This window comes from Pelodiscus sinensis, chromosome 4 (genome assembly GCF_052426305.1).
Source record: "Pelodiscus sinensis isolate ZL-2025 chromosome 4, ASM5242630v1, whole genome shotgun sequence".
Lineage (NCBI taxonomy): Eukaryota > Metazoa > Chordata > Testudines > Trionychidae > Pelodiscus > Pelodiscus sinensis.
The window spans coordinates 42908090-42935894 of record NC_143055.1 but is presented as its reverse complement, the minus strand read 5'-3'; the positions used below and the strand labels follow the sequence as shown (position 1 = coordinate 42935894).

At 44.6% G+C, this 27805-nt stretch overlaps 2 protein-coding genes across 15 annotated transcripts in view; one reads left to right on the top strand and one right to left on the bottom strand.

Moving 5' to 3' along the window:
* The window catches only part of FAM114A1 (family with sequence similarity 114 member A1), a 58072-nt gene extending 54901 nt beyond the window's left edge, over positions 1–3171 (bottom strand). Inside the window, exons 1-2 of one of the 2 annotated variants that reach the window (XM_089778213.1) lie at positions 3022–3099; positions 2221–2366 (exon numbers count right to left, since the gene is read on the bottom strand). The gene's annotated coding sequence lies outside the window, so the exon portion shown is untranslated. Of the gene's footprint in view, positions 1–2220; positions 2367–3021 lie in introns of both variants that reach the window. The other variant, XM_089778212.1, reaches the window with a different exon arrangement.
* Positions 3172–3321: 150 nt separating this feature from the next.
* The window catches only part of LOC102460455 (toll-like receptor 1), a 32059-nt gene continuing 7575 nt past the window's right edge, over positions 3322–27805 (top strand). Inside the window, exons 1-4 of one of the 13 annotated variants that reach the window (XM_006129519.5) lie at positions 3939–4003; positions 8484–8526; positions 9679–9772; positions 18073–20457. In XM_006129519.5, the coding sequence (XP_006129581.1) occupies positions 18136–20100 (1965 nt within the window). In that variant the 5' untranslated portion in view covers positions 3939–4003; positions 8484–8526; positions 9679–9772; positions 18073–18135 and the 3' untranslated portion in view covers positions 20101–20457. The other 12 variants (XR_016349552.1, XR_016349553.1, XM_006129520.5 and 9 more) reach the window with 12 other exon arrangements.

Genomic DNA, 27805 nt, shown 5'->3' with positions numbered 1-27805 from the left:
AAACTGGAAGTGAAATATGGATAGAAAGGAAAATTTAAATGCTGTTCAGTGAATGTAGGAGTCTCAACAGTATTGTTTATCCAATTCACAATGTTGCATCTTTGGAGTAGGAACTTAGTATTTCTCTGTCTGTATTATCCCATTAATATAACTAAAAACAACTAGTAGTCCTGCAGCACCTGAGAGACTAACAAAAATATATAGTATCCTCTAAGTCCGTGGTTCCCAACATGGTGCCCGCGGACGCCATGGCATTTATGTGCACCCGCTTAGTGACAACCTCTAATCGTGTATCGCCGCTTGTGATGGGGCATTGCCACCCCGCACTCGGGGTCCCCCTGCTACCGTGCTGCTCGCGGTGCGAGGGGTCAGGTACCGGCTTTGTGCCGGCTGTTTGTGCACCGGGAGTCTAGCGCACTGCTTTAAAGAGCCGGGGAGCACAAGTGGCAGGAGAGAAAAAGGGCAGACGGTGCAAAATGGTGCCGGAGCTATGCAAAAGGGAGCGGGGCACAGAGCGACGGGGGTGATGTCCCTGGGACTGGGACGGGCAGCAGGGGATTTAAAAATGGCCAGGGGAGGTGCACAGGGGGAAGGAGGGAGGAAGTGAAAAGAAAGAGCTGGGCGGTCAAACGGGAGGAGGGAGAGGTAACATGAAAACTTTTGGAATCTGGTTGACCGAAAAAAGTTTCCTGCCTTAAAAAAATGTAGCATACAAAATAAAATCTTATTTCAGTTCCACTTATCTATGCGAAGTTCTGTTTTCAACAATGATCATCATAAAATCAAAATACAGATCTCGGCTTACAGATGCCCATCTTGACGATTGCTTATGAACGAGAATATCATCCTATTCTCCCAACTATGAAAAATTGGCTGAAGAGATGCAGTGCCAAAAATCACACTGACTTTATTAAAAAACCACACGAATTAATGATATGTGCTCACCAGCACTTAATGGAAAATAGGTATGATTAACTTGTGTTTAACTTTTTTCATATTTGTTTGTTTGTTTATTGAAATCCACATAAAAGTAACAATACAAAGAATATTTTTTAACTAAGTATAACTGTCTATCTATGTTAAAGTAAGAATAATAAGTATTTTTGGACCAGAAGTTCAACAATGTTTTACTTTTTTTAAATAAATAAGATGAAAACTGTTTATGATATTTATTTTGTAAAAACTCCTTAATTTTTCTTACAGGTAGATAAAGAGCAAATTCATATGGCAAGGTGAAAGAGTAATTGCTGAATAATTTAATTAATACCTTTTACATGTAAAATTACCTTTTTTATCTTATGGATTCATATATGATGTAATATTAAATATGATGTTTTTCATATTATTTAACGAACCAATACAAAATAAACCTTGAAAAAGTGTTGGCGCCCGCCACACTCTTCTGAAAACATGAATGTGCTATTGGCCACAAAAAGGTTGGGGACCACTGATCTAAGGTGCCACAGGACTACCCTATTGTTTTTAAAGTTACAGACTAACACAGCTACCCTCAGACTTATTATGACCCCTCTGCCATATTCCACTTACAGTCAATGAACCATAAAACTCACAAGTAACTGACAAGCACTTGATAACAAATAATTAAAATGATGTTCATATTGCAATTTAACTATCTTTGGAAAAACTAATTTACAACTCGCACTGTGATTTGCCATTATAAGTATGGCAGATACTACAAATGTTGACGTATGGATAAGTTCTGCCTAGGTTTTAATGGTGCTCACGGGCTAATGATTGTGGTGGCATTTCATGAAGACAAATAGTTTGTTCCTAGGTAGTGTTTGTCATTTAACAAGGGATATTTACTTCCACTGAATTCAGTGGAACTTGTGTGTGTGTGTACATGATGGAATAATTTAGCACTATTAACTTAATTATGGGCCTAATCCAGCAAAGATTTATGTACACTTTTGAATTTGAGAAATACATACATCATCTTTACATGGTTGGATCCTATATTTGGTAATTCACCTAAGTTCATCATATGTGCAGTTTGTCAGTTAAACTCTTTCCCCAATGAGCTACCTAAGTATACAGCATTATACTAGATAATCGCTAAAAATAGCTTGCAGAATGAAAAGAAACAGCAATGAATATCCACGTTTCACTGCAGCATAATGTGTAATTCAGATGGTCATGTATATATTTCCTACCAAAAAGCATCCTACATTAATATTAAAACACAATTGAATTGGTTACCTCCTCTGTATCTAAACTAAGTGCATGGAACTATTCTTCTGTAGGTTTCAAGAAGGAAGATTCAGGGCCCTGCTCACACATGTAAGAGGACACATCTCTGCTGATGTTAGTGGAACTATACCCGTTTTAAATGTGGCCTCGAAGTCCTGTGTAAAGTTAGGAAAAGGTACACTAAGCTGCAAGAAAACAAAGAGAGCTTAAGTGCCTCCCAGGTGCCCTCTCTCCTGCCTCCTTGCAGGTGTTACCCTGAAGGCCCCAGCACACTTTAGAAAGCACACTTTCGGAGTAAGTAGTTGACGCCTGGTATTATCGTGCCCCCTGCTGGTTTCCAGTTTAACAAGCAGAGCTCAGTTCCTCAAAAGCAACGGGGAAGGCACAACCGAAGTGCAGAGGGGCATTTTAAAATAAATCCCAGTGCACCGAAGCTGGGTATTTTTTAAATGGCCATGGCATGTTTTTAGGCAGCAGCCGTTTCCCCTTTCGTTTGGATCCTTAATTAACTGTGCACTTGATCGGGATGGGATTCTAAAGAACCCCATGACAAGATCAGCTGCAGGGGAGAAACGGGGGGGGGGGGGAGAGAGACATACAGGGCGGGGGCAGCTCCTATTTCAATTAAAAGTGCAACGAAGCCTGGAGAGCAACCCGCAGGGCTACTGCTATTAACCCAGCCCGTGCCCTGCTCTCAGGACCCGAAGCAGGAGAGGCCAGGGCCGGTTTCCCCAGGCCAGATAAGTTCCTTTGAAACCTCCCTAGTCAGTCTGAGAAGTGGGGGAGAAAGGGAATCGCTAAGTTCCTTACCGCTTCGCAGCTGAGCTGTGCCTAGGCCGACGCGCCCCGGCTGCTTCCCCTTCCCCGCCCCGCCACGTCGGCAGGCTCTGGGAAGAGGAGGAAGCCGGGCAGCTGCCGGGCCGGGAGAGGGAGGGCTCTGGCTCTGGCTCTGGCTCTCACTCCCACTCACGCTGAAACGTGAAGGGCTGCTCGAGCCTCCCTCAAGCTGGCGCGCTGGACTGCGTGGCTTGCAGCGGCTGCAAAGCGGGCGGGGCTGGGGTCGAAGCTCGAGCGCGCAGCCTGGCACAGTCACTCGCACCCGCGGGGTGCTGTAGGGTTTTCCCTTGCCCGGGCTTGCAGCTTCTCCCAGCTGAAATCAGTCATTGGCATTCGAACAGCCCTTACGAGCCACAGCCACAACCTCTGCGGCCCCGATGCTTGTTGTGCAATTGCCTCAGAGCTGTTTCCCCTTCTTTCTTTCGGCTGTGCCTCCGCGCAAATGGCCCGCGTGGCGAGTAGTAAGCCACGAATGCTGAGATTTTCCCAGCAGCTCGTCTTGGGAACTGAGCATCCAGATCCTGGAGGCAGCTCTGAATAGCCCAGCCCTCTGAGTTCAGATTGTGGCTCCTTTTCTAGAAAAACGTTCACAGCAATTACCTTCCTCTGCAGAGGGAGAGGGGCTTAGCGCTCTGAAGCGACTGCACCCAAACGGGACAGTCCTCTCTTCTTGAAAGGAATGAGTCTCGGTGGTTCTATTTGTAGTGCCTAAAGCTGTCTAAATAAACCTCCCCCCCCCCCAAGACAGAGAGATGGTAAATCATGAAAGGGAACACATTAGATCACAGTCGTTTCAATAGGTTCGTACATAACAACAGTAGCTCCTCCTATGTTGATGTTTAAGTCACAGACGGGTGCCCATTGCTATGCATATAAAACCTGTCTTCTGCCTCGAGGAACTTAGTCTAAAATAAATGGCAAGAGAACAACAAGCTCTGGGAGCAGCAAAGGAAAGGTCTGTCCTCTCTGCATTTTAAAAAATCATAATAGGGTGAGAACAACATGTTTACCAAGATGGTTTAATGTTAGAGTTCGTCTGAAAAATGGATTTTTTTTCTTTGAGAAAAAAAGCTGATTTCTGTGGCCAACTAATGAAAATGTTGTGGCCAACAAATGAAGAATTGGGTGGGTTTGGTTTTCTGATTAAATTTTTTTTTGAGGAAAGCGCACACATTGGATGAAAATGTTCATTTATTTAAAAACCTAATTTTCCTTTTTAAAACGTATGCAAAATATTTCACTAGCTCTATTTAGTAAATGTGGACTTGCATTTGTGGTGTTCTCAGGAAGGTTTTGGAAATTGAGGCTTTCGTATTGGAAGAGGGAGGAAATTCTGCACATAATGGCACTGTAGCAGCAGGCAAGAAGACAGAATTGAGCATGGTGAGAAAAGTGAAAGAGGGGAAGTGAATTAGGATTCAATAGCAAAGCAAATGATCCAAGGCAGAGTGGTGAGAATTGTGAGCAGAAATGCAGGCATAGCCAGAATGATAATTTATGTCAGGGTTTTGTTACATACCAATGTAAAATTTAAGGCCCAAAGATCTTCCCTCACATATGTGCATGCTGCTTCTATTGATATATTTCTTTTGGCCTTAGGTTTGATAAAATTGTGTTCTAATTCTAAATTTGAGGACAAATAACTAGTACAGGCTTGTAATTCAGAGGAGAGAGCAAAAGCCTCAGCTGAGAGGAACTCAGTCTAACACAGTTCTTTAAAATAAATAAATAGTCTTGTTAACAAGCTGTTTTTCTTAGCTTCAATTAAGATTAATGTTTATGCTGGCACGAGGTATTATATGACAAGACTGTGTGTGTAGGCCGCAATATGCCACCAAAAATATGTGTATCAATGCCTATCTCCAACAGGGATAAATGTAGACTTGCCAATTTTTCTCAGTTAATATTATCTATGTATTTGTATTGTGGTACCACCTCTAAGCCCCATTTAATTATTATTTTTTTGTAGAAAAATGAAGCAGAGCAGGGATCAGAATGGAGTTGACAAGTAGGAGCTGGGAAACAACTTCTCTCAGATCCTTGTGACAAGTGATTGTCTCATTTTTACTGAGGCAGTGTTGACATCATCATACAGTAGTATAAGGGCATATTCAAATCTGGGGCCTCTGGTGCTTAATATAGGAGTCTGTACAGCTTGAGCTATAAAGCCAACAGGCTCTTAGCTTGGGCTGTAGCTCTCACGTGTTCTTATCTCTTGCTGTAAGTGGTCTAAGTAAGGGTTGGGCAATAATTTTTGACTGGAGGCCACTTCAGAAATTATTGTATAGTCCCCAGGCAACCCCAGAAGGAGCAGGGTCTCAGGCAGAAGGAGCAGGGACAGGACACTTCTATGCTTCCCTGCCCATAGACCCTAATTGGTCTGGGGGTGGGTGAGCGTGTGAAGTCTTTGCCCCCTCCCCGCTAGAGAGAACCACCAGCTGTTTTGCGTGTTCTAAACAGCTGGTGGTTCCCTGGCAGTGGGAGGAGACTTCACATGCTCCCCCTCATCTCCAGCAAATCAGGGCTTGGGGGTGAGGAGCACGTGAAGTCGCCTCCCACCCTGCCCCCTTCCTGGAAGGAGTGAGTGGTGCTTAGAAGTACCGCGCCCCTTGCAGGGTGAGGAGACTTTGCGTGCTCCCCTCGTGCCCGTACCAATCAGAGCCTGCTTGCAGGATGGGGGCAGAGTGGGAGGAGACTTCACGTGCTTCCCCCACCATAACTGAGGCTAAGTGATGATGTGATTTGGATACACCTGTTTCCTAAGTAATTTAGAGCTGTGCAAATGATATGTTACACTGTGAATTTTTTGTTTTTGGAAGCAAGAAATGAACCTTTTTGATTAATTAATTTTTTGCATATTTTGACTGCTCACCTTTTCGAAGCACATTGGCACAACAGTTATCATTGTGCTTATCTACATTATGCTGTGTTTTCACTTGTGTTATCTTTTGCATCCTTTTCCTGATGTCAAACTTTATTTAAATCTCAGCATTAAAACATAGCATGATCAATGAAGTTTAAGACTAAGATATACTTAGTATACTTAGTATACTGAGTTATACCAGTATATTATTATTATTATTATTATTATTATTTATTTATTTCATTTGATTGTGTCATGGCACCATAAACTAAAAGAATTTAGAAAACGACCATTCATTTCATGGGATAACTTGCTAAGTAGTGCTATTCTATTTGAATTAGAATGTTAAAACTAGTCTCTGAATTAAATCTCAAGGTAAGTAAAGTTTTTAGGGACTGTTTTTGATGTGGGGAATTTTTTAAAGTAAAATATTGTTACTACAGATCACCAAGTGGCACCATTTTACAAGTCATAGCATACAGGTTTTTGTGGTTGGTTTATCATGCAAGTGTGTAAGTTAGTATGAAACAAAAAACAGGACTATGTAGCACTTTAAATAACAAGATGGTTTATTAGGTGATGAGCTTTCATGGGCCAGACCCACTTCCTCAGATCAAATAGTGGAAGAAAATTGTCACAACCATATATACCAAAGGATACAATTAAAAAAAATGAACACATTTGGATGGGAGCTGGAAGCATGTAGGTAACTGTATGTGTCAGTGGGTTTTCTATAGAGAGTGGTGTCTAATTTTCCATTGCTGATTTGTACTGACTCATACAGTTACCTACATGCTTCCAGCTCCCATCCAGAACACACCATACGATCCATCATCTATAGCCAAGCCCTTCGATACAACCGCATCTGCTCTAATCCCACTGACAGAGACCAGAAACTTCAGGATCTCTACCAAGCATTTATAAACCTCAACTACCCACCCGGAGAAATAAAAAAGCAAATTGAAAGAGCCAGATGAATACCTAGAAACCATCTACTTCAAAACAGACCCAAGAAAACCAACAATAGAACACCACTTGTCATCATCTACAGCCCCCAGCTTAAACCTGTCCAACACATTATCAATAAACTACAGCCTATACTGGAACAGGATACTAAACTCCAACGCTGTGTCTACATTGGCATCCCTTTCTGGAAAAGGGATGCTAATGAGACACATCACAATTTAAATCCCCCGCGGCATTTGCATTTACATGGCTGCCGCTTTTTTCCGGCTCGGGGTTATGCCGGAGAAAAGTGCCAGTCTAGACGCGATTTTCCGGAAAATAAGCCCTTTTCTGGAAGATCTCTTATTCCTACTTTCAAAAAGCGGCAGCCATGTAAATGCAAATGCCGCAGGGGATATTTAAATCCCCCACAGAATTTGCAATTGCGATGTGTCTCATTAGCATCCCTTTTCCGGAAAGGGATGCCAATGTAGACACAGCCCAAGAGACTCTGGGAGACAGACCCATAGTCTCCTATAGACAACCACCTAACCTCAAGATGATTCTTACCAACAACCATAGGACATACCACACTAATACCAACCCTGGTACCTTCTCTTGCAACAAACCCCGGTGCCAGCTTTGTCCACATATTCACTCTGCTGATACCATTATTGGACCTAACCAAGTGAGTTATAAGATCAAGAACACATATTCCTGCGCACCCAGAAATATAATTTATGCTATCATGTGCCGAAAGTGTCCATCTGCTATGTACATTGGACAAATGTCTCAGACACTTCGCCACAGGATCAATGCCCACAAAACAGATATTAGACAGCATCACAAAGAAAAAACAGTTTCTTGCCATTTCAACCAGAAAGGACATTGTCTCAACGACTTGATTACCTGCATCCTGCTTCAAAGGCCTTTTAAGACTACACTTGAAAGAGAATCCTCTGAACTGTCATTCATGCTTAAATTCGACACTTTATGCCTAAATTTGAATAAAGACTCTAATTATCTTACCCATTACAAAGATAGCTTCCCCAATTATCACCTCTAATATCATTAGCTCACAGACATTTACCTCCCCTCCTCCCATCCCCCTTCTGTTCTGAAATTTGATTTGTCCTTTTCATATGTGTTCATTTTTTAAAATATTATCCTTTGGTATATATGGTTGTGACAATTTTCTTCCACTATTTGATCTGAGGAAGTGGGTCTGGCCCACAAAAGCTCATCACCTAATAAACCATCTTTAAAGTGCTACATAGTCCTATTTTTTGTTTCAGCTACACCTGACTAACACAGCTACATTTCTATCATTGTGTTAGTATGTAACACATACCTGCTAGAAATGGTGCTGTGCCCCCCTTGAATGGCATCGAGACCACCTGCAGATTAATGAGTCTGCAACAGTTTTCATTAAAAAGCATGTGGTTTTTTTAGTTCACACAGTAACGGCTCGTGCTTTTAGCTCTAGAGATTCCAGGTTCAATCCTGCTCACCAAAAGACCTAGTTGCCAGAGTTACAATTAGTTTTATCAAGTAGGTTGAGGGGAGGGGGGAAAGCTGTGGAAAACAGTTTGAGAGTTTTTTTTCTTTGCCTTAATCTCTCCAACAGAGTCAATTTCTTGTGAAGAGGATGCTTCCTTGGAACTGGGCATGTGAGCTTGTCCTTGTCTTTCAGAAAAATAATTTTTTCTATGCGCCTTGTGACCATCTCATTCATGGACTATTGTGTATCATGTAAATGAACTAGTTATACTTAGAATCTATACAGATCCCATAGCACTGATTATTCCTCCAATAAGAAGTTGACTTGCAGGGCATCAGCATCTACCACCATTTGACAGGGGGATAACAATATAATAATACACCTATTTTTATCATGACTTCAATGTAGCTAGCACTGTGAGGCCTTTAAAATAGGAGAGATCTATTTAGTTCCAGGAAAAGATATTTGAGTGTCAATGTAAATTTGTTTAACAGAAGATATATACAGGTATTATTTATTTTAAAACAAATTTTAGAAAGGGAAAGCAATTGATGGATCAGTTGAAATGAGGATAAAGGAATATGCTGTTTAGGCAACTGCAAAGCATGAAAGCACACAGTTCAATAATATAATTAAATTATCAAAAAGTCATATCAATAATGTCTGGAAAAAATGTAAATTTGTGGAAAATTCACGTGTAATTTCATAAGAAATCAGTAGATGGCACAAACAACTTTTGGAAGGTTTGAGTGCTAAATGTCGTTATACAAATAGGCAGGATTACAGGAAGTTGTGCTTCTTATCTTTTCCTGTGTAATTTTTCTGCTTACTTACGCAGCAAGACTTCCTGGTAAGAAAGAACTATTAATTTATGTTTGTTTTAAGAAGACCTCTAATTAACTTAAAGGGTTATATTACCTGTGTACTCTGCATCTTATTCAGAAAATGAGATATGTTTTGTAAATCATTTATGAATTAAAGTTAATGATTTGCTTTGTAGTCTGTGCGTGAGTGACTAGTGTAGACATATTTGTGTTCAGTAAATTCACTGAAACTATTGTAATATAATCAACTTTATAGTAGTATCACTGGGTCTACACTGGAGGGGTACACCAACTCTGCTAAATCAGTTTTTGAACACAGGTGTTCACGGGGTTGGAGACAAAGTGACAATATAAATTAAATTGCAGCATGGAAGGTTTAGGTTGGACATTCTTAAACTTCTTGATTGTCAGGGTGGTTAAGCACGGGAATAATATATAGAGTTCTAATCTTAAATATTTAAAATGCATTTCAATTATGACAAAATCCATGATTTCAGGAGTCCCAGAAGTTCATTTGTGGAGTAAAAAGCAGTTTGCAGTGTTGTTGTGTCCATGCTGGTTTCCAGGACACAAGCAAGACAAGCTCTTGAGGTAATATATTTTATTGAACTAACTTCTGTTGGTGAAAGAAACAAGTTTCTGAGCTGAAGAAGAGTTCTGTGGAGCTTGAAAGCTTGTTTCTTTCAGAAAACAGCTCCAAAGTTTGCTTTTTTCTCTCTCTCTGCCTGGACTCCTTTGGAGTTTAGCTACATGCCTGCTGAAGTTTGCTGTTAGCTATATCAGTCAGCATTTTTTCCTTGCTGTGCAATGCAGTTAACCTGACAATCTTGTTGCTCTGATTGATTGCCCACTCTGCTAGCTTTACACCTATTTTAGAGTCTAGTCCTGAAAGGAGCTATCACCTGCTGCTTGAAACCTGTGAGAAGTGAACACATAGGACAAAAAGCAAGATCCCAACTCTTATGTTTTGATCTTAGTAGCTCAGATTTAGACCCTTGGTCAAATGAACAAAATTTATTCTACACTAGGTGCAACAGTTTTGGCTTAAATAATAGTTGGAAATTTTGCTTAAGAACACATGTAAAATTGAATATATTCTAATTTTAAACTCCATGTTCTCCCTAACCAAAATACTACATACCGTACTAAACTGGTAAGCTTTATTTACCCCACAGACTCTATCTGGAAGTACTGTACTCTATCAAAACCTCTGTGTTATATCTTTGGGCGGAAGGGGAGGAGGACTTTTCTTTGCCAGCACAACTGAGTAGTTCTGCATTTACACCAGGCTACGTCTGCACTGGCAGCTTCTTCTGCAAGAACTCTTTTGCAGAAGAGTTCTTGTGCAAAAACTCTTCCACAAGAGATCATCTACACTGCCATGTGCTTTTGCGCAAGAGATGTGCTTTTGCGCAAGAGCATCCATGGCAGTGTAGATGCTCTCTTCCGCAAGAAAGCTCTGATGGCCATTTTAATCATAAGGGCTTCTTGTGCAAGAAATTCATGTTGCCTGTCTACGCTGCACTCTTCTGGAAGAACTCTTGCACAAGAGGGCTTATTCCTCATGGGGAGAGGAATAACTCTTCCAAAAGAAGCCCTGTTTTACAACGCTATACTGTAAATTTACTTCTGGAAGAACACTCGTGCAGGGTAGACAGCCGGCAAGTTTTTGCGGATGAACAGCTGTTCTTTTGCAAGAAGCTGCCAGTGTAGACGTAGCTCTGGAGTATATATATATAGTTAGTGAGACATTTTGGGAGATAGTTTACTGAAATTCCATTCAGCCACTGCAGAGGATTAAACCACAACAGTCTGTAGTTAACATTGGATTCTATTCAATTTAGTTTGGGAGAGTGGTGAGTGGTCTTTCAGATGAGATCTTAAAAATCAATTTTTTGTCTGTTCTCCAAGTACAATAAGGATCCCATGGAAGTTTAAACACAGTAGCACAGAAAGGATTTGCTCCAGTGAGCTTGAATTAAATTTCTCACAACTACCACACACATGGGTTGCTTATGTGGCTGCAGCCTACCAGCTAGGAAAAGACTGCATATTACTGATGCAGTGCTTATCAAGTTTAAATGCTTTGGAATTATTCAGAATGAAAAATGCTACGACTAATGATTCTGTCATATGTTAGTTATTAACTGTAAACCCTAAAGATCACGTATGTCGGATTTTAACTCTTGTCAATTTCACTGTACTGTGTGCTGACTCAAAAAACAAGTCTGTGAGCGAGAAAGTGTATACTACAGAGTATGTGTGAAGGTATGTGTAAATAATTTGATTCAAATGGCCAACATTCAGATTTATTTTAATAAAGCAGCTGGAAAATTGTCTCAGCTGATCCTTACATATAAAACATGACTGAAATTATGTCTTGGGCAATAACAGGGAAAGAAAGACTGTAGGGTATATTTCAGGGCCTTATTCAACTGTACTTTAGCATCGCTTATGTGAACAGGGGGGTGTTTCACTAATAGCACATCTACACTATGTGGAAGATTGACACTGCCACAGTCAATCTTCTGGGGTTCAATTTAGCAGGTTTAGAATAGACCCACTAAATCAAACTCAGAGTGCGCCATTACTCCTGCTCCCCATAACGAGTAAGGGAAGCTGACAGGAGCATTTGCTCCCATCAGCCTCTCACTGTGTGGATGGCGCAGAAATGTGATTTAAGATATGTAAATGTATCAACATAATTTATGTAGCCATAGTTGCATATATTAGTTTGTCCTTCTGCTGTAGTATAGACTAGACCTTAAGGTTTGGTCCTGCACACCAAAGGAAGGGTGTTGTCCATACAAACACAAAGTAAGAAAGTTATGATCAGGAAAGTGAAAGCTGCTTAGCCCAGTCCCATTGAACTGTAGTGTAGAGTAGTCAAATAGTAGCAGGAGTAATGCCTAATATGGGAATACATAGTGAAGTGTCTCATGCAATGCTTAGAATTTAATTTATACGGCCATTCTTTGCCCAAGTATCCGTGGGGGACTGCTGTGAAAAATGCAAATTAAATTTAATTTGACACCTATGCCAAAACCTGAACCTGTCTTTGTAGGTGAAAATGCTGCACCTCTTAGGCCCAAGATTTCTAATTTGTTTCTCATTCTGGCTCAACTTATTATTTTTAAAAGATATACATTAATGAGTTACCATTTCTGTTACTTAGTGACCTGCTAAAAATGGTTCACATTAGTAAAGGTTTGGCAAGGAATGTCTGTATGTTTCAGCTAATAAGGTATAATCTTATTAATCACAAATCAAATAGGATTTGTGGGACTGGTAATGGGATAGAACCTATTCTCCTTTATAGACCTTTTACCTCCAGCTAGCATTTTACACACAGCATTGTGGGGTAGTGACAGACAGGTATTACTTTCTGATACCTTTTTGGTAGATTATATGAAATTAATTAGTTGATGGACTCAATCCAGTTCCTATTGGACCGATGTTTAAAAAGTAGTAATTGTGTGTTACCTTGCCATTAAACAGACAGTAAGGGTACGTCTACACTGTACACTTATTTCAGAATAAGCTATTTCGGAAGAAAAACTCTGAAATAGCTTATTTTGAAATAGAGCGTCTACACAGCAAATGCCCATCAGAATAGCGCTGAGCTATTTCAAAACAGAACGTCCCCACTCATTGGGTGCTGAATCACATTTAAGGCCACTTGGAAGCCCTTCAGGCAGGGCATCAGGACAGCAGTTATTTCCTGAAGCTGCTGCATGAGTCTATCTGAAGCTCGAGCTTTAAGGGACTCCCCTGTATAGCCGTGTCTCAGGCTCCTCTCTTTTGCCTACCTCACTGAGGGACATCAAACCCACTCCTTTGCCTACTGTGGTTGCCCTTAGGGACACCTCAGCTCACTAGCCATGGAGCCAGAGCTGCCTCTGAGAACTCGATACTTCTTATCTGTCGTGCTGCAGCTCCTGCAGGTGTTTCTGCAGGCTGCCCTCCAGGCCCTGCAGGAATACAACCCCCAGCTCATTACAGAGAACCTCATCGTCTTTATGTGGGTGCAGCTCATGCAGCTGGACCCCACCATGCACCGCTGCTTCTGGCGTCTGGACACCAGTTCCTACTGGTGGGACCGGCTTGTTATGGAGCAGTGGGACAACCAGCAGTGGCTCCAGAATTTTCGTATGTGGAAGGACACCTTTCTGGAGTTGTATGAGTGGCTCACCCCTGCCCTCAGATGATGGGACACACACATGCGACCCACCATACCCCTCAAGAAGCGAGTCACCATCGCCATCTGAAAGGTCACCATGCCAGACATCTACTGATCTGTCGGGAACCTGTTCGGCCTGGGGAGATTGGCTGTTGGGGCCGTAGTCATGCAGGTATGACGCTCTTGGCTATTGTCCCAGGAGGATAGTGAAGTGCTAGAATGGGGTTCCCTAATGAAAGGGGGGTTGTTGGTGGTGGAAGCCCCCTAGCTGGGAAGTTTTTCAGTTCTGCCTTCACAAAGCCCTGCTTGGGAAGGGATAAGTAGGGGGTTGCTCCTGGTGTGTGTAGAGGGGAGCTCAGGGACCTCCCATGAGCTCTGGCAACCCTGTGATTCTCTGTCTCCTTTTACAGACGGTGTGGGCCATCAACACCATCCCTCTGCGCAGGGTCATCAACCTTGGTGATGTGGACCCCATCATCACCAGCTTTGCCAACATGGGCTTCCCCAACTGCAGGGGGGTTATTGACGGCACCCATATGCCTGTCTGGGCCCCAACCACTTGGCATCTGTATCATCAACTAGAAAGGGTACCTCAATGGTCCTACAGGCCGTCACAGTCTACCATGGCCGGTTCACAGATATCTACATCAGGTGGTTGGGGAGTACGCACGATGCCTGCATCTTCCAAAACTCCAGCATCTTCCAGAAACTGCACGCCAGCAATTTTTTTTCTCAACTGCACCATCAGGGTCATGGACATGGACATGCCGATGTGCATTGTAGGGGACGCACCCTACCCTAATGAAGCCCTACACAGGACACCTTGACCACATCAAGGAATTCTTCAATGCCAAGCACAGCACAGCCCAGATGGTGGAGGAGGGTGCCTTTGGGCATCTGAAGGTGAAGTTCCATTGCCTCCTCACCCAGCTGGATGTCAGGGAGTGGAATGTCCCTTAAGTGGCAGCTGCGTGCTGTGTCCTTCACAATATATGTGACAGGAAGGGGGAGATGTTCCTGCCAGTGTGGGGAGCAGAGCCCGACTGGATCAACAGGGCGTTTGAGCAGCCGCGAACAGCTGCCATCTGGCAGGCTCATCAGGGGACTGTGTGCATCTGGAAGGTCCTGAGGGAGAGTTTCTCACAAGGACCCCAGTGACACTCTCCCCTGGGCCTTCCCACTATGGGCCTGTGCCTTGCCCCATGTACCTTTTCTCCCACACCCCTTCCCTCCCCCCTCCACTGCAGAGTCAATAAACTAAACTTTTTGTTTGAGAAAAAATAAACTTTGTTTTTTAATTTGGATAAAAGTAACTGGGGAAAGAACCTGGGAGAGGGGAAGAGGAGAGGCTCAGGGCTCAGGCTGGGAGTGGCACCTGGTTCTGGATGTGGGAACCTTGGTGGCCATGGGGTGAAGCTAGGGGAAGAAGCGGGAGGGGCAGGAGCAGGGGCAGGAAGGAGGGGCAGGAGCAGGAGCAGGCACCATGCTGGCGATGAGCGCTTGTGCATCCGTGCTGATGATGCAGCCCAGATCCAGCATCTTCCGCCAGGTCTCTTGCCACAGCTGGATGCCCTCCTCCAGTCTCTGGTCCAGGGTATGCTGCAGGGCTTGCAGTGTGGAGATGTGCTCCTGCTGGAATTCCTCCTGGGTTCTCCTGCACCGGCGGGTCACTCAGGGTCGGGAGGCTGCCCTGGGTAGTATTGACTGCCCCCTTCATACAGCTGGTCTGGCTGTGGAGAAGACAGAGGTGGTTGGTTGTCCCTCCGCCTGAAGCCTTGCCCTCATCTGTGAGCTGAGACTGAAATATCTTGTGTCAGACAAAGACGATGTGCTCGAAGCAAGGCCATCTATGGTCTGGACAATGGGCCCTTTCCTGCAGGGGCCCAGATGAACAGGGGAGAGCTTTACTACCCCCACGTCCTGGGGACAAGCAGGCAGCATGGGAAGGTGCCAGTCAGACCAGGAGTCTGTGGGCAGGAGGGGGGCCACAGGGCAGCTGGGCTTTCCTCCATGCCGAGCATATGCCAGGTCTGGCAGGCACGGCATCCCATGGGAAGAGGACTTATATCCTTGTCTGCTGGATGGGAGGCAGGTGTGTGTGAGTGGTAGATGCTCCTGTGGCTCACAGTGCTGGCCCCAGGAGCAGATGCAGCCCTGAGCATGTGGGCATGCCCATGTGCTGTGTGTGTCACTCCTAACTGTGTGTGTGTCGCCATGTCCCCAGCTTCCTTCTAGAGGTGGCTTTTGGTGAGAGAATGTCCCACCCCAGTGTGGCTGGCCTCCCCAGACCCTGTGAGCAATAGCACAAGGGTCTTCTGGTGCAGCCTCCCAGGGCTGTTTGCCCCTGACTGACATTCCATGTGCACCCATGTGCACAGGCTGCTGCACGATCCCCAGCTCAAGAAGGCCGAGTGAGAAGCATGCCCCAGCCCCTCACCATCTGCCATGTCCACCCTGTGTGTGTAGCGAAAGTAATGGCACACACCTGATGTGCCTTCCCTGGCGTTGGACAATGCCTGGGAGATATCCAGGGTACCAGCTCCAGGGTGAGCACGGTGATGGTCAGCAGAAAAGGACCTGGGGGTTACAGTGGATGAGAAGCTGGATATGAGTCAACAGTGTGCCCTTGTAGCCAAGAAGGCTAATGGTGTATTAGGTTGCACTAGGAGGAGCACTGCCAGCAGATCTAGAGAAGTGATTATTTCCCTTTATTCGGCACTGGTGAGGACACATCTGGAGTATTGCATCCAATCTGGGGCCCTCACTACAGAAATCATGTGGACACATTGGAGAGGGTCCAGTGAAGGGCAACCAAAATGATTAGGGGGCTGGAGCATATGACCTATGAGGAGAGGCTGAGGGAGTTGGGTCTGTTTAGTCTGCAGAAGTGAGAGTGAGGGGGGATTTGATAGCAGCCTTCAACTGCCTGAACGAGGTTCCAAAGAGGAAGGAAAGAGGCTGTTCTCAGTAGTGACGGATGGCAGAACAAGGATCAATGGTCTCAAGTTACAGTGGGGGAGGTCTAGGCTGGATATTAGGAAAAACAATTTCACTAGGAGGGTGGTGAAGCACTGGGATGGGTTACCTAAGGAGGTGGTGAAATCTCCATCCCTAGAGGTTTTTAAGTCTCAGCTTGACAAAGCCCTATCTGGGATGATTTAGTTGGGGTTGGTCCTGCTTTGGGCAGGGAGCTGGACTTGATGACCTCCTGAGGTCTCTTCCAGCCCTAGGACTCTATGGCTGTGTCTAGACTGGCAAGTTTTTCTGCAAAATCATCTGCTTTTGCGGAAAAACTTGCCAGCTGTCTACACTGGCCGCTTGAATTTCCGCAAAAGCACTAACGATCTCATGTAAGATTGTCAGTGCTTTTCTGGAAATACTATGCTGCTCCTGTTCGGGCAAAAGTCTTTTTCCGAAAGACTTTTGCACAAATGGGCCAATGTAGACAGCAGAGATTTGTTTTCCGCAAAAAAGCCCCGATCGCGAAAATGGCGATTGGGGCTTTTTTGCGGAAAAGTGCGTCTAGATTGGCCACAGACGCTTTTCCGCAAAAAGAGCTTTTGTGGAAAAGCGTCCTGACAATCTAGTCGCTCTTTTCTGAAAATGCTTTTAATGGAAAACTTTTCCGTTAAAATTATTTCCAGAAGATCATGTCAGTGTAGACATAGCCTATGATTCTATGGTGCTGGCCTCCTCTGCATCTGTCCCCTGCAAGAGCAATGATGGACCTCTCCAGCCCTGAGTCCACTACTGGGGTGGAGGAAGGGACTGACCCTCCCCTTAGGATGCAGTGCAGATCTGAATAGTAGGGGCAGGTGTGGGGTTCAGTCCCAGAACGGGAACTGTGCTCCCTGGCCGTGGCATAGACCCGGCGGAGCTCCTTGACCTTCATCTGCACCTGCTCCTAGGTGCAGAAGTGGCTCGTGGTACCCAGTCTCTTGGCCATAGATGTCAGCATTCCTGCATCTGGGGCAGAGATCCTGGAGGTTTGCCTCCTCGCCCTAGACCTCAGCGAGGGCCAGGATCTCCGCACGAGACCAGGAAGGCCCCTTTTGTCCCCTGGCAGGATCCTGGGAGCCTGCTGCCTGCTTGGCTGGAGCTGTGGAGGGCTCAGATGGAGCACGGGCATGGCTCATGGCAGCAGAGACAGCTGTGCAGGCTGCTGCAATGTGGCAGAGGACCAGCAGGGCTTGCTATCTGCCACAAGCCCTTTTCCCTGTGCCTGCAGCTTTAAGTGCTGGAAGGGAAGGGGAAGTACAGAGTTTTGATGAGTGTAGACAGAGGCAGCAGCAGGGCACCTGTGGGAAGGACTGGAAGCCAATTAACTTGAAATAACTCCAGCCAGCCCTGTCTACACATGCATTATTCTGAAAGAGCTATTTTGGAGTAGGCATTATTCCTAGTAGAATGAGGTTTACAGAGTCTGACATAAGCCATCCATATTTCAAAATTATTTTGAAATAAAGGGCTTACTGTGTAGATGCCCGCAAAGTTATTTTAGAATAACATCTAGTATTCCAAAATAATGCTGCTGAATAGACTTGCCCTAAATGAATGAACATCAACAAGCTGTGCCTCTTCTGAATGGCAGAGTGCCCTCCATTACTGTTAAAATCAGTAGGAGAGAAGACCTACTGATGGGCCCTAACACTTATATTGAACACTCATCTAGTCCTTAGTATAGTCACTTAATGTGAATTCTTTTTTTCAGGATTAAAACCGATATGGAGAAATGATGAAGGTCAATGAACATCTATAAAGAATAACCAAAAACATGGTAGAAAACAGAAGATCTTTCACAAACTCTTTTTTTTGTAGTTGTGTCTTTATAATAACTCTCTGGAACTATATCAAGCTGTCTGATGAATATGAATTTATTGCAAAGTATTCTAGTACCGTACCAGAAGACCATTTTTACTATGAAACTAAGAACCTGCCACCCTCACATGAAAAGAGACGTCAGATTCTATCAGCAGATAACAGAATAAACCATTCCAGTTGGGATGTGGTACACAATACTTCAGACAGTTTAGAACTGTCTAATATCTCAGAGAATTCAATAAACGATTTAATACAATTATTGTCAACATTCAACAAAACCTCAAAAATAAAAAAACTTACTCTGACTAATATTAAAACACCCTGGAAAAGCTTTATTAAATTTCTTCAGATTGTGTGGCAAACATCCATTGAATATTTCAATATCAACAATATAAAACTATTGTCACATATTGAAAAGCAGATCTTCAACTACAGTGATACTTCAATGAAAGCACTGACAATAAAGAATGTTTCCATTGAAATATTCTATTTTTCACAGAATGACCTATACAGCATATTTTCAGAGATGAACACTGAGGCCTTGACAATATCTGATTCAAAGATAATACATATGCTTTGCCCTTCCAAGCCAAGTATATTTCAGGTTTTAAACTTTTCAAACAATGATTTGACAGACATGGTTTTTGAAGACTGTGAGAACTTATTTCTTTTGGAAACACTTATTCTGCAGAAAAATCAATTAAAAAAACTTTCCAAAGTGAGCTCAATGACAAGTAAAATGAAATCACTGAAATATTTGGACATAAGTAGGAATTTATTGTATATTAATGAGAATGGGAACCATTGCAACTGGATTCAAACTCTGGCTAAACTGAATTTGTCCTCAAACAAATTGACAGACTCAGTTTTTGGATGTTTGCCAATCAATGTCCAAATACTTGATCTACAAAATAACCTGATCAGAACTGTCCCCAAAGATGTTGCTGAACTGAAAGCTTTGAAAGAGCTAAATATTGCATTTAACGGGTTAACTGAGCTGCCTGGATGTAATCATTTTAGGGGTCTGGAGTTCCTGAACATAGAAGAGAATTCAATTCTCACCCCATCATCTGACTTCTTCCATAGCTGTCAGAATATCAGAGAGCTAAGAGGAGGACACAATCCATTCCAATGTTCTTGTGAATTACGAGACTTCATTAATTTTGAAAAAAAATCAGGTGGAAGGTTGATTGGCTGGCCAGAATCCTATGTGTGTGAATATCCAGATGGCCTAAAGGGAACCCAGCTAAAGGACTTTCATTTGTCTGAACTATCTTGCAATACAACCCTCTTGCTTATTATAGCTATAGTTGTTACAGTCTTGGTAGTGGCTGTGACATCCTTTCTGTGTATCTATTTTGACATAATGTGGTATTTGAAGATGATGTGGCAGTGGGCACAAACTAAACGCAGGGTTCGCTACACACACCCTGAAGATCTGCAAAACATTTTACAATTTCATGCTTTTATTTCATATAGTGAACGTGATTCCCTCTGGGTGAAGAGTCATTTGATCCCAAACCTGGAGAAGGAAGATGGGTCTGTACAGATCTGTCTGCATGAGAGGAACTTTGTTCCCGGCAAAAGCATTGTTGAGAACATTATAAACTGCATTGAGAAAAGTCACAAATCAATCTTTGTTTTGTCTCCCAATTTTGTTCAGAGTGAATGGTGTCACTATGAGCTTTACTTTGCCCATCACAAATTGTTTAGTGAAAGTTCCAATAGCTTAATCCTCATTTTATTGGAACCAATCCCACAGTATCTGATTCCTGCCCGGTATCACAAGCTGAAAGCTCTCATGGCAAAGAGAACATATTTGGAGTGGCCAAAGGAGAAAAGCAAACATGGACTTTTCTGGTCTAATCTTAAGGCGGCTATTAACATTAACCTGCCAGTATCTGCCAAAGTGGTGTAGAAAAAGACAGAAGTTATTTTCATTTTAATTGTCTTTTTGTCTTTTATGATAATACAATAAACATTTGATTATGAAAATTGTGTCAGAGAGTTGCCTTTATAATGGTAGAAGCCATTTAAAAAAACCTGCTTTTTTTAACTGGTAACCTTAACTGTTTCCATGTAGTTGTTAAATGTAAGGTTGCCAGGTATTCGGTTTTCACCTGGACAGTCTGGTATTTGTGGCCCCTGTCCGGTAAAAAAAACCCAGAAAATATCAGACATGTAAAATGTCCGGTGTCCAGTATTTTCTGTTTTTCTCGGACAGAAGGCAGGCGGGGGCATTATTCCCCTACCATGTCTGGAGGGTTTGGGGGGAATTGGGAGCATGGGGATTTAAAGGTGCAGTGACCTTTTTTTTTTTTTTTTTTTTCTCAACAAGATTGGTGTCTGATATTTTCCTTTTTTTTCCTCAATCAATTTTTTCCCTCACCATGTTCGGGATTTTTTGTGAAAGTATCTGGCAACCCTAGTTAAAGTTGTCTCCTAACTATAGGGGGAAAATGTCATTTTAAAAACTAGGAATCTCCTAAAGATGAAGAATACTTAAAGCTATTAGTGGGGAGCAGATGTGCTATGCATTTAGAATGTGACATTACTGCAATAAAAGACAGTGCAATTCAGGGTAACCTACTGTTTTAAGAGGAATCATGCAACCAAACATCATGCCTTCATGGCTTTATTGTGACCACACCTGGAATATTGTGTCCGGTTCTGGCCACTACCTTTTCTGAAACATATCAACCAGGTGGGAGGAAATTTGAGCAAGAGAATTGGTCAGCATGCTGGAGGAATTGATTTATGAATAAAACATTGACAGAGCTAAATGTACATAGAGTAGTGAGTAGCCAAATAACTACTTTCTTTCCTGATCAGCTCTTTAATCACCACATCGGGTATATCTTCCAGTTGACAGATAGTGATATTCTTTTGAGGTAGCAACGTGTCAGTCTGTAGATTCATGCACAGTTCATGCACATGACATTTTTATATAGCAGCATGTTCACTCTGAAAGTTCATTCAAGTTGAAATTTTTTCACCGGAAAAGGAAATCTATACTGACTTCCAGCACCCAGTACCTGAAAAGCTTGATAAATGGCATCTGGGAGGTCCTGTCCATTAGTATAGGGGAAAACTCTAAACTTAAATAGTTAAAAATGGCTACTAATTTGGAGAGTCCCTGTTTTTCAGAGCCTGAATGATACTTGAGTATCTCAGGTTGGGCACCCAAAAACCAAGGCTCCAAAAATTACTAGAAATTTCTGAAAATGTACCTCATAAGTTGTGAAACATTCAAAAACAATGTAAGCAAGCCAGAAATTCATCAGATGGTTTAAACGGGTGAGTAACCATTTCTATTACTAAATCTCCATAAAGCTCACTCTGCCAGCGGGAGCATTAGATTTGAGCCCCTGTGGGAAATCTTCCCACAGTATGGCCCTGAGGCTGGAGATCTTGCTTCCTACTTTGGCCCCTGGGCTGCGGTGGGGGCAGAGAGCTTTTCTGGTGTTTGGGCCACAGTGGGAGTGGGGGAAGGAGCAAGCAATTGTTTCCTTATTTCCTTAATTCCACCATTTCTGATACCAAGAAATGTTTGTCCTTTTCACAGAATCCAGTGCAAGCAAGCAATACAATTAGGCTAATAAACTAGATTTACATTACAAAGTGTGCAGTTTGTTCTAGAGCAGTGGTCTCCAACCTTTTAAAGTATGAGATCACTTTTTGAATTTAAGCACAAACCAGGATCTACAGGTAGTGCCCGGGTTACGTACAAGATAGGGACTGTAGATTTGTTCTTAAGTTGAATCTGTATGTAAGTCGGAACTGGCGTCAGCCGCTGCTGAAACTGACCGCCAGTTCCGACTTACATACAGAATCAACTTAAGAACCCCAAGCGTCCCCAAGTCAACTGCTGCTGAAACTGATCAGCAGCTGATTCCAGGAAGCCCGGGGCAGAGCAACTCTGCCTCAGGCTTCCTGTAGTCAGCGCTGGTCAGTTTCAGCAGCAGCTGACTTGGGGACGCCTGGGGCAGAGCAGCTGGGGTGCTGCTGGGTTGCCCAGTAGCGCCGCTCCTCGGTGCTACTGGACCAACCCAGCAGCACCCCATCTGCTCTGCCCCAGGCGTCCTGATTCAGCCGCTGCTGAAACTGACCAGCAGCGGCTGAATCAGGACGCCTGGGACAGAGCAGCTGGGGTGCTGCCGGGTTGGTCCAGTAGCGCCCGGAGCGGCACTGCAGGACCAACCGGCAGAGCCCCAGCTGCTCTGCCACAGGCGTCCAGAGAAAAGCCTAGTCTGTTGGGGGGGGGGGGAGCGTACTAGCTGCGCCCCCCCCCACCCCAGCAGACCAGGAAGACGCGGGCGGCGGACCGAGACGCACCGCGGTCCCGCCGCCTGGGTCCTCCGCGGCTTTGCTCCCCGTCTCCCTGGTCTGCTGGAAACCAGCAGACCAGGGAGACGGGGAGCAAAGCCTCTGAGGACGCCAGCAGCGGGACAGCCGCGGGGCGTCTGGGCTGTCCCGCTGCCGGCTTCCCCAGGCTTTGCAAAGCCGCGGGGGGGATCAGGCAGCGGGGCAGCCCAGGCGCGCCTGGGCTGCTCCACTGCCGGCTTCCCCGAGGCTTTGCTTCCGCTTTGCTTTGCTCTGCTGCCCGAGCCCCTCCGCGGCTTCCTGCAGACCAGGAAGACGCAGAGAAAGCCCCGGAGTACACGGGCGGCAGGACCGCGAGGTCCCACAGTCCGTGTCCTCCGGAGCGAGCCACGTTCGTAACTGCGGATCCGACATAAGTCGGATCTGCGTAAGTCGGGGACTGCCTGTACCTCAAACCCAAATATCTCTGCCCCACCTCCTTTGTGCTGCTTCTCCAAGGCCCCATGCCTGCTCACTCCATCCTTCCTCCCTCCCCCATCCTTCCTCCCTTTCATCAGACAGGGGCAGAGGTTGGGGCACAGGCTTTGGTTTTGGGCTAAGGGATTTGGAGTTTGAGAAGGACTCTGAGCTGAGCCTGGGGCAGGGGTTGGGGTGCCATAGGTGGTTCAGGGTAAGGCTCTGTAAGGGAGTCTGGGTCTTGGGGTCTCAGGGCTAGGGCAGGGGCTTGGGATGGTGGAGGGGGTTCATGACTGGAACAGGGATTCAGGATGCAGGCTCCAGCTGGACTTTGCTTACCACAGTTGGCTCTAGTGGGGTGGTGCAGTGGGGCTAAGGCAGGCTCACCCCTACCCTGGTCCTGCACCACTCCAAAAAGCATCTAGCAAACTCCCTCCATCCAAACCCTGTTGTGCCCCCCTCCCCTGTTCTGTGGTAATTGAATACAGGGTGGGAGAGGAGAAACAGCTCCAAGGCAAAGGGCAGGAGTTGCACAGCAGTGGGGGGAGGGGCAGCGGACGTGCCAGCCCTTGATAGTTTCTTGGCCAAACCAGTCAAGATCACCTGTCAGAGGTCCAAGATCTATCAGTAGATCCTGATCTACTGGTTGGTGACCACTGATCTACACATATACATGCTGTTGGGCCATCTTCTGCGATGAACTCCTATGTTAACAAACAGGATTACATATATCCCACTTAAAATGTGTACTTCCCCTAGCAGAAAAAAAAGTCACAGTAACTTAATTACATTGGTTTTAGTCATAAATATAGTTATGAATGAGACAAAATAAAAGTTTATAATATTAAAGCAAAATATTAAAGAAAACCCACCATGAATACAGAAAAGCAAACAGAGATGTGTGCTTACAGTCGCCAATCATATAGGATAACATGATTAGCATTATAATAATTTGGATAGCTTCATTTTGCTAAAACACTTGTCTACGGTAAACAAACATTACACTGAAGTGGCTCAAGAATTTCTAGAATAGATCTGCTGTTCTTAAATTATAGTTGCAAGACATCTAACTTTTCTTTTTTAAAACCCACCATAATGGCCACAACTCAAACTATCACAACTCAAGTGAGGCAAGTGGTTATCAGTGATTACTGCTTTTCTGCTAAGATCTGTTCACTTCATAATTCCTTTTCATCCTCCTACCCCTCCCTCACACTATTTTCCCATTTTGTCCATTTATATTGTGTAACCCTTCTGCCGGGTAGGCCTGGCAGCAAGCAGGGCCGGATTCAATATCTTGGGGTCCATCTCACACAGAACCGGCTCGAGCCCCCACCCAGTAACCTGGGAAATTCACATACCCCTGGGTGCCTCTGAGAGGCAATGCTTCCCCACTCACAAGCACATTGTCTGAGTGTAGGAAAGAAACATTTAATGAAACAGAGAGAGAAGTCATACGGCATTAACTTGGGAAATACCACAAACAGAGTTCATAACCCAAACATGAGCTAAGCCTCCCTGCCCCCCAGCCAAGAATCATCCAAAGTCCCAAAGTCTGACACCCCAAAAGTCCCTGGTCAGTGCCACCCAGAGTCCAAAAGTTCACCTAGAGGTTTTCACCTCCCAACCTGGGTAGAAATGGGTGGGGGGAATAGATAGGGTTTATTCCCCCACCTTACGAGTCACTCCACCACGCTCCACCAGCTGTCTTGTTCCACACCACCAGACGCTCCGCTGGTTGCCTGCCGCCGCTCCTCGCCTGCTGCCGCTCCGCGCCACGCCACTGGTCGCCGCTCCTCGCCTGCCGCCGCTCCTCTCCTGCTGCCACTCCGCGCCATGCCACTGGTCGCCGCTCCTCGCTGGCTGCAATGGGTCTGGCTCCCAGCCAAACCAGAGATTTCAGCTCTTAGTGATTTCAACTCTTTAGCCACCACCTGGACTGGCAAAAGATTCCAGCTTCCACTGCCTAGCAAAAAGACTCCTCGTGGAGTCTGCTTTAGGTCTGTCCTTAAAACAAAGGGAGAAAGGGGCAAGTTGGGCCACTCTTACAGCTCATTCCACAAGGTGTAACAGTTAACTCGAACTAAGGACTTAGTTCAAGTTAACATTTGATTGCTGCATGTAGCCACAGGCAGTTAGTTCAGACTAAGGGGTTTTAAAAATGGCGCCCAGACAGGAAGATGCAAATAAAGCCCGGGATATTTAAATGCCTACATTAGCCTCCCTAGTTCAAACTAGGGGGCTAGTGTAGACATACCCCAAGACATTACAAATTAGCTTAGGAAGAAGAGGGTTGTGAGCATTGTCATGTTTTTGTGTATGCAAGCCAGTCTTCTTACCCATTTAAAGTTTGAGAATAGGTTGAGATAATTTCATCCCCAAGACCTTTAGTAAGTTGCTTTACCAGATAAAACTGCAGAGATGGACGAGTGCCAGCTATCCTAAGTGAAATTTCAGAGGAACCAGCTACTGGGGGGGGTTGGATTAGTCTTTCTCAAGTAGGATGACCGATTTGCATATCAGGGCTACTACAGACCTCCACTAGAGTTTCCTCTGGCTTTGCCCTGCCCAGGCATAGTTCACCATCTTTCATGTCCTCATATGTTCACTCATGCTTCACTTCCTCGACAGGGCAGGTGAGACATTGGGAGTTACAGTGCTGGGAGCTGATTTCCTGTGCAGTGACTTACCAGTGTAGACTTGGCCTTAATCTGTGTACTCTTTCATCCGATTGTTCTTCAGGAAATCATTGGTGCTTGTTGTGTGTTGGTTTGCTTGACAGTTCTATGTGAAATTCCCATGGCTTTTTGTTTGGGCCAGCATTTTGCAAATAGAATTTCAAAGTTGAGTTAAATGACCTTTGTGAGTGTATTGAGCTTTAAGAATTTATAGTATTCCTTTTTTTGACTGGACTGAGAAATAAAGACAGATAGTTGGTGTTTCATAATACTCTCAGGGAATTCATTATATTCTAAGGATGAAATTGACTCTCTTGATTTGTTTCAGGATTGGAAATTGTTAACAAAATTGTCTTACCATTGTGAAAGTAACCTGGGAACAAAAAGCTACTTCCGGCACTTTATTGAAGTGATCACTGACAATAATATCAAATGGCAGGTTACTACCAGTATTCAAAATCTTTCAGTGGCTGAGCATAGGAAGGCAGTGCTTGTACATAGGAATGAGTGAGATATTTAAATTTGTGCTTAGGGGATCATTCACGTTCTCCATGTTCTCCTGCTTATGCTATATTTCAGAGTGTAGTTACATTTGCAAGTTCTGGGAAAGTAGAAACATATTGGTCAACAGATTCACCAACTTTCTGTGCACCCTAGGAAGTCTGTATGTATTACCGAACTAAAAGCGGTAACTGCTGAAACATGCCAATTATCAGAAAGAGGAAGTTTATAAATATACACAGGCCTTCAGTAGCCAAACAAGATTATCAGCAGACTTGATTCCTGGTATCTAAATAGATGGCCTTCTTCATCAGTAGCAATAACATAGTTTACAGAAAAAGAAATCTGGTGCATAAAGGCATTAAAGACTTACATGAACTGGAAAATATGTGGAAGGAGGCCACCATTCTGTCATTAAAATATTATGCAGTGCAAACCAGATTGTGACTAAAACTCTTGGTTTATTCTCAAGCCACACTATCTGAAACTCGGCTTCTGCTTAGCTATAGAATGTCCAAACGGTGTGGAGATGAAGCTCGACTGCATAGCAGCAGATATGGGGATCTCACAGAAGTTTAGGTATTTTTCAGGTAGGAAATGTCGAGATCTTAGTAAAATTGATTTTTTTATTAATACTTTTTATGCAGAGAGAGAGAAAAAAACAAACTCACTCTCGGGGCTTTGAACTGGAGAGTTCCTGTAATACTCATCTATATAAAATAATAAGTAAGAAGTGGTGGTGGTTTAATCCATTGCATTTTCCCTTTAGACTCACTGCCCTAAGACTGTGATTCTTGTGTAGGGCTTTAGCCCTATGCAAGTTAGTGTAAATACTATTGCACCAGAGTTCTTTACCCACTCTACATTCGTTATGGCATTTTACACCACATTTCACATCTTACACATAGGCCTAAATGATGGCAATCAGCAAATGGAGAAGTAAACACACATTCTCTTGTCTGAGACATACAACCCAATACCCTAGCAGCTTCCAATCATAAGTGTGGGCCTCTTCCCAAATGTTTGGGTGAGTCTGACTCCTATGATCAAATTCCAACTTGGTTAATGTTCTGCCTACTGTGACAAGCCACCTCCTTTACTTTCTTGGCTTCAGCATATCTCCCTTTGACAATGCAGGGGCTTGGAGTAAGTCAGTTCTGCTCTGGAGTTTTTATATTTTTTATTCTGCTTAATTTTTTAATATTCACAAGGAAATGCCTAGGGCCTTACAAAGGCATTACCAAGGCCTAATGCAGTGGTCCCCAACACTGTGCCCGCGGGGCTGGCCTGGCCCCGGGCACATTGCGTATGCATGGTGCTGGAGCCGGCCCTGGGCGCACAGTGAGTGCCAGCCCCGGGAGTGCCGCGGATTGGCCACTCGCGCTCTGGGTGTGCGGAGCTTAGAGGGGGCGCCGGCCCCGGGCGCGCGGCACTTGCAGCGGAGCTCTGGCCCTGGGCGCGCAGTTCTTGGAGGGGGCACCGGCCTCGGGCACATGGCGCTTGGTGGGGGGGGGCGCCAGCCCCGGGGCACGGTGCTTGGTGGGGGCACCGGCACCGGGTGCGCAGTGCTGGGGGGGCGCCGGCCCCGGGTGCGCAGCCCTTGGAGGGGGCCCCGGGCATGCGGCACATGGGGGGACCCCGCCCCCGGGTGCACAGCTATGGGGG